This window comes from Siphateles boraxobius, unplaced genomic scaffold, assembly GCF_051911475.1.
Source record: "Siphateles boraxobius isolate OS27281-9 unplaced genomic scaffold, OSU_SipBor_1 130, whole genome shotgun sequence".
NCBI classification, from domain to species: Eukaryota; Metazoa; Chordata; class Actinopteri; order Cypriniformes; family Leuciscidae; genus Siphateles; species Siphateles boraxobius.
The window spans coordinates 1975001-1982500 of record NW_027508734.1 but is presented as its reverse complement, the minus strand read 5'-3'; the positions used below and the strand labels follow the sequence as shown (position 1 = coordinate 1982500).

General features: G+C 35.7%; 1 protein-coding gene across 2 annotated transcripts in view; it reads left to right on the top strand.

The window, feature by feature from the left end:
- Positions 1-5833, top strand: part of apold1b (apolipoprotein L domain containing 1b) — a 15677-nt gene extending 9844 nt beyond the window's left edge. The window contains exons 9-14 of one of the 2 annotated variants that reach the window (XM_077227464.1): positions 560-625; positions 711-750; positions 821-872; positions 3019-3433; positions 5147-5545; positions 5600-5833. In XM_077227464.1, coding sequence (XP_077083579.1) covers positions 560-625; positions 711-750; positions 821-872; positions 3019-3433; positions 5147-5545; positions 5600-5662 — 1035 coding nt within the window. In that variant the 3' untranslated portion in view covers positions 5663-5833. Of the gene's footprint in view, positions 1-559; positions 626-710; positions 751-820; positions 873-3018; positions 3434-5146 lie in introns of both variants that reach the window. The other variant, XM_077227462.1, reaches the window with a different exon arrangement.
- Positions 5834-7500: the final 1667 nt, after the last annotated feature.

Here is a 7500-nt window from a genome sequence, read left to right as displayed (position 1 = left end):
GTATTATTTTGATTCAGATGCATCACAATATTTGAATATCTCTTCACTGATGCATGACAATTCATAATCAGAATTGTAATGTTATTCATTAATATTTTGGAAATATGATTGTATTAATGCTAAAACTAAAACAAAACCATACAAAAACTACATGGACACGTTTTTAAACTATTATTTAAAATTTAGCTGATTACTTAGTTATTTGGTTACATCATGTATTAGTTAGTTGGTTACTTAGATCATTAGTTAGTTATTTAGCTGGTTACTTACTTGATTACTTAATTGATTAGTTAGTTACTTAGTTAGTTAGTTAGTTAGTTAGTTAGTTAGTTAGTTAGTTAGTTAGTTAGTTAGTTAGTTAGTATGACTAACTCTTGAGTAAAATTCACAACTTCCGTGTTTTATTACAGAAGGTTTGCAGCCTTGCGTTGTTGTTGTTGAAAAGTTGATGCATCAGTGTTTTTTAAGACTGTGCGAATCTGGGATCATCACTGTGTGTGTGTCCGTGTGTCCGTGTGTTTGTGTGTGTCCGTGTGTGTCCGTGTGTGTGTGTGTCCAGATCCACTCTCCCGAAGTTCAGACTGCTGTCAGCTCCAGGGACGGGACTCCTCTGGACGATGAAGACGTATGTGTAAACTCGTTTAGTCCTCCATTGCTAGTGTTTGCTGCATGTTTGCTGGATGAGAACTGAGTTCGTCTTACATTGACAGGATGAAGATGGTTTGCTGGATTGGTGGAGAACAGTAGAAGGTATTTTCTCTAAAGTTCAGGCGTGTTTTAAAAGGGTTTGACTTGTATTTGATCTTGTATTATTCGTCAGGTTGGGGCGAATGGAACGAGTCGAAACAGTTTAATGATGAAGATGGAGAACGGTGAGGAAGATGTATAATTATATCACAGTTTCTAAGAAAAAATGTGATAATGTGATGTATTTTATTATATTTAAATGGGTTATTATTGTTATATGATACTAAAACTTTTAACTGAAATAAAATAACGTTTTTTAAAATATATATATATATATATATATTAAAAATATCAATTAAAAATTATAATAGCAATTGTGTACTCTAACAGTTAATTATTTATTAATAAATGTAATGTGTTTGACACACTGTATAGATACATTGTTAGTTAATTAGTTAGTTAGTTAGTTAGTTAGTTAGTTAGTTAGTTAGTTAGTTAGTTAGTTAGTAAACAAACCCATTCCAGACTGGTTAGTTTATTGACTGATGAATGAACATAGTTAATTATTTATTAATAAATGTAATGTGTTTGACACACTGTATAGATACATTGTTAGTTAGTTAGTTAGTTAGTTAGTTAGTTAGTTAGTTAGTTAGTTAGTTAGTTAGTTAGTTAGTTAGTTAGTAAACAAACCCATTCCAGACTGGTTAGTTTATTGACTGATGAATGAACATAGTTAATTATTTATTAATAAATGTAATGTGTTTGACACACTGTATAGATACATTGTTAGTTAGTTAGTTAGTTAGTAAACAAACCCATTCCAGACTGGTTAGTTTATTGACTGATGAATGAACATAGTTAATTGAACTAGTTACATTTCATTTTGTTTTGAATATTATTTTAATTATGTTAATTGTGTACATGTAGAAGAATAATAAACTTCTCCACAGCCTGCTTTTTGGATATAGTAAATGTTTATATGTTTTGTATTTAATATCTTGCTATAATAATATATTATAATGGGATAACTATAATAGTATATTAATGACACTATAATAACAGTTATTTCAACATAGTATAATTATACTAGTTTGTAGTGACATTTATTAGAGGCTTTATTGGCTATAAACTTACATTTGTATCGCGGCATATCAATCAATCAACTTTATTACAAATTCAGGGTCCAATTTTTAAAACGCATATATAAAACCCAGCATATAACTCAACAATAACACAAAAAAAAACATTAATGCGTTACAAAAGTACCAGTGTTTCCACAATTGAGACTGATATCGTGTAGTGCTAAAGCTTATATTTGATAGACCCATGATAATCTAATTTTTAGAAGCATTAAGTCGGCAGATAAATTTGTACATAAGAAGATATCTCAGAGTAAGTCAGTTAGTTAAAGCTGCAGTCCGCAGTTTTTCCTCTTTGTCGCCATCTCTGTTCGGAAGCTGCAATTGCAGTTATTAGCGAAATTATCAACTGTACGTGGGTTGTGCCTCGGCGCGGATGAATTTGATGTTTTGAGGAGAATGTGCGGCTGTCAGTCGCCGGTGTGTGAGACTGGCGTTCACAATCACAGATTACACCTTTGGGAAATATGACCAACATTCTCAACCGGAAAATGTCCTCTGAACAACTAACATCCACTTTTGTTCCGACTAACTAAGGGAAACAAAGCATTGCAGTAAATCATGCTGATTAAATCTAACGATCGCTTAGCATATCACGTCAAACCGTGCAAATTATACTTTGTTCTCAAATTGTTCATGTTAACAACATCAGCATTGCGTGACTACATTTAATGCCCTTCCGATATTATCTATGTTTCCGCGTGGGCCGGTCGCAGTCTCTTTTTTTCTGTAGCCACTCCGAAGTGTTTCGTATTTTACAGCGGGTGAATCTCCAGTTGTCACTGGATTGTCGTTTGAATCTTTCTGGATCCGCCATCAAATTAATAAGTTTAATTATATCAAGTGCTGTGAGAAAAGGCTATAATCTCCACCTCCAACATCCTCACACTCGTAGCCTACTAGCCGAGACTCTTCTGTATTTATGTGGACGGATGTGACGTATTGACGCAAAGACTTGCTCGAATTTCCCGCGGAACATTTTCATTTTTACATTTTAAACAATTAAAAACATTATTAAAGCTTACCGTTTTGAATCGAGCTACCGCGAGCAATAGTTTTGAACACTGGCTGGTTATGTACTTGCTCAAAAATTTATTTTGGATAATTTTTAACCCAAAAAAGTTACGGACTGGAGCTTTAAGTAAAAGTCAGTTGGTTACAGTAAGTAAAATACCTCTCTGTCTACCAGAGCGATCGAAGCGGCTGCTAACCGGGTCTTCATGGCCGCCAAGTTATTCGTTCACCTGCTAAACCAGCGGGAGGCGTCTCTGCATCAGCGGATACTGGAGCTCCTGGCTCTAGCGGACGCGGCCGACTCCTTCCACAAGAAGACGGTGACCGCTAGCGTCGGCGGAGGGGTGGCTAGCGTAGCCGGCAGCATCACCACCATCACCGGCCTGGTGCTGGCGCCCTTCACCTTCGGGACGTCCCTCATCGTGACGGCGGTGGGCATCGGCGTGGCGACGGCTGGTGGCGTGACCTCGGCCTCCGCTAACATCACAGACACGCTTCACTCCAACACCGACCGCAAGAAGGTGGAGAAGATGATCCAAGACTACCAGCTCCAGATCCAGGATATTAAAGAGTGCCTGGACTTTCTGCAGGTCAGACCAGCTGTTGTTTTACGATAAATCATGTACTGTTGAAGCATTTAGAGGTAGTTTTGTTACTTTCTGCTTTTATTTTAAATATTCGCTAGTTTTAGTCATTTTGTTGCGTATTTTATTTGTTTTAAATATATTGTGTTTTAGTTATTTTAGTATTTTAAGTTCAACTGAACATAAATGAGAAATTTTGCCTTGGCAATTAGATGAAACAAAAAAAGTTTAAGATAAAAATTAACAAAGCATATGTATATATATATATATATATATATATATATATATATATATATATATATATATCATATTTCAAGTAACAAAAATATTTTTCTATGGTTTTAGTTAACATTAATAACCCTGATACTATACTGTATCTTTTAATGCATTTTTGCTATACTATATATTTTATTTATTAACTTTTTTTCACTGTTTTTTTATCGTTTTTTATTAAACAAAAATTTCATTTTGATACATTTTTCAGAAATCAAGACTTTTTATCATGTCATTTTGCTTCTCAAGTAAACGTATCTTCATTTTAAAAATGATATTTGCATTGTAAAACAAAATGACAAAAATATTAAGAACATCATTTTTTGCAGTCTTTCTAGGAAAGAGGTGTTTATGCAAGCCTTCTTTTATTGCAGTATATAAATGACAGGATATAATCGGCTCTGACCTTCCTCTGTTTTTAAACAATCGTCTGTTAGTGTTTATAATTTCACACGTTTCTGTTGTGTGTATGAATGCAATGGCCAATCAGAAGTGTGTTTCCTGTACAGCGCCGCACTCGCTGCTTCACTACTATAGTGCGATGCATCATTGAAAGCTAGTCACGACTGTTTCCCGAAACTGTATCGTCGCAAATTGGTCGTTCAAAATTGGTCAGATGCACTTTTATTATGGATAGATGCACTTTTATGATGGACAGATGCGCTTTTATGATGGAGAGATGCGCTTTTATGACGGATAGATGCACTTTTATGATGGACAGATGCACTTTTATGATGGATAGATGCACTTTTATGATGGATAGATGCACTTTTATGATGGACAGATGCACTTTTATGATGGATAGATGCACTTTTATGATGGATAGATGCACTTTTATGATGGAGAGATGCGCTTTTATGATGGATAGATGCACTTTTATGACGGATAGATGCACTTTTATGATGGACAGATGCACTTTTATGATGGATAGATGCACTTTTATGATGGATAGATGCACTTTTATGATGGACAGATGCACTTTTATGATGGATAGATGCACTTTTATGATGGATAGATGCACTTTTATGACGGATAGATGCACTTTTATGATGGACAGATGCACTTTTATGATGGATAGATGCACTTTAATGATGATAGATGCACTTTTATGATGGACAGATGCACTTTAATGATGATAGATGCACTTTTATGATGGACAGATGCACTTTTATGATGGATAGATGCACTTTTATGATGGACAGATGCACTTTTATGATGGATAGATGCACTTTTATGATGGACAAATGCACTTTTATGATGGATAGATGCACTTTTATGGACTTCAAAACAGAAACAACCATTCACTGCCATTATAAAGCTTGGAAGAGCCAGGATCTTTTTTTAATATAACTCTGATTGTATTCGTCTGAAAGAAGAATGTCATGATGCAGAAATCTGCTGCTTTTCTCCCTCTTCATCCCTCTGCTAAACATCTGTTTTCTCCAGGCCGGGATGTTGACTCTGGAGGAGTGGGACTTCGAGCAGTACGTGGACAGCATCTCCAGAAAGGCTCTTAACCAGAACGTGAAGCATGTGTTGAAGGAGGGCGGCCGGGCCGGGAAAGCTCTTCTGGTCAACACGGAGAACCTCATCAACACCGTCCAGGTGCTCAGCGTAGCGGGAGGAGCAGCCAAAGCCGCGCAGGTGCTCAGCGTCACCAGCGGCGTCATGTCCGGACTCTTCCTCGCGCTCGACCTCTTCTTCCTCGCCAGGGGCTCGCTCGAGCTGCGCAAGGGAGCCAAGACAGAGTTCGCCGCCAAGATCCGAGAGGTTTGCAGAGAGCTTCAGGATGGACTTCAGGAGCTGAAGAGAATCCAACAGCAGCTGCAGAAAACCCTGGACGGGGTTGAGATGATGGAGGAAGAGGAGGAGGAGGAGGAGGAAGAGGAGGAGGAAGAGGAGGAGGAGGAGGAGGAGGAGGAGGAAGAGCGAGGATCGGAAATGACAAAAGAGTTCAGCTAGAGGAATACACATAGATGATAATCCTGAGAGCAAGAATACGCACAAATAAAATAATTATTTAATTAATAATTTTTATTAATTTAATTTGTAAGTTGCTTTGGGTAAAAGTGTCTGCTAAATGCGTAAATGTAAAAACATATCAAATAAAAATGAATACGTATTTATAATACACTAGCGGTCTAAAGTTTGGAATAATTACTTTTTTTAATATGTTTTTGAATAAATTATTAATAATAAGAGCCATTATTAATAATTATGATAAAGATTAAGCATTTTATAGTGATTTCTGAAGGATCATGTGACACTGAAGACTGGAGTAATGATGCTGAAAATCACAGGAATAAATTACACTTGACTATATATTCACATAGAAAACAGCTGATTTACATTGGAATAATATTTCACTGTTTTTTACAGTATTTTTGATCTAATAAATGCAGCCTTGGTGAGCAGAAGAGAAAATTTTAATTATTCCAAACTTTTGACCTTTAGCGTATATATATTATAATCTAAATATTTCCGCTGTTTGCCAAAGGTCATTAGACAGTAGTTTAGTGTAATGCGATTTACTAAGTGCAATAGCTATGCAGAGTCTTATGGTTACAAATAACGATAAGAGATAAGTAACTATTTTATATCCTATGCAATGAACAACTAGTGGCATTTATCTACTGAGACATATTTTGATATTGTTATAATAGACTTTTGTTTTCATTCTCTTATTTATTATTCTCTATTTTTCTCAATTTAAATCTGTAACTGCTCAGGTATGATGGGTTTGTATATCTTCCATTTTCAGCTGTGTATATGTGCAGGTCAATAACACACAACAGTAAAGTCACGTGATGTGCCTTTTCTCAGCACTGGTCAGGACGGACCAATCCCAGATTACTTCATTCTTTCTATAGATACTCCTTTCCAATCCATTAAGTTCTTTCTGTCACCACTAGAGGAGCAGATGCACCAAACCTGGGACTCAAACACCAATGTTTTATTGTAATTGGGTGAATTACATGATATCGCATATATTTACAGTTCATATTTGCTGAATGTCCTCCAAATGGATCATTGTACCAGATGAATAAGTCAGTGACTGGACAAAACGGGTCTTTAGAAGTCAAGTCAAATTGTTTCAAAGCCACTTCACTGTAATAAACAGGGGGGAAAAAACAGTGTTAATGTTGCAACGTTTTTCAGTTATGAAACCAATACAGCTGTAAAGAAGCTCTACAAAGACAAGTGTCATAATTGAGCTCATTTGAGTTCATATGTTGTTCTCTGATAGTGTCAGTGCAGTCAAGTCCATAATGTTGCTGAATTTGAATTTTGTTCAACCTTTTTCTTTCTCTTTTAAACCTATTTCCCATTTAGCATCATGTCTATCACTATCACATGGCTGTTCACATGACGTGTTTTACAGTTTTCTGTCTGTGTTATGTTGTAATTGTTGGTTAATGTACGCAGTGAGACAAATGCCATTCTAAATTTTTTTTCCACATTGTTAAAAAAATAGCTTGCATTCAGTAATGGAAAAATGTTTGGTTGCAATCAGTCCATCTTTCCTTAAATACGCATCTGAAATTCTTTTGAAGATCAAACATCACATTTTTTTAACTATGAAATAAGTCCTGTTAACATTTCCTACAGATACCATTGTACATGCCGGTTAGTCATGATAATAATCTTACTTGTGATTAATATGGTTTAACCATCTATACCAGTTCTTCCAGCAGTTAAAACAATGAAACCATGATGGTTTTCTGCCATTGATTTCTAGATGATAGAAGCGTACGCAGACACCTGACTGTGATTATATTGTGATTATGTGAATCATTTAT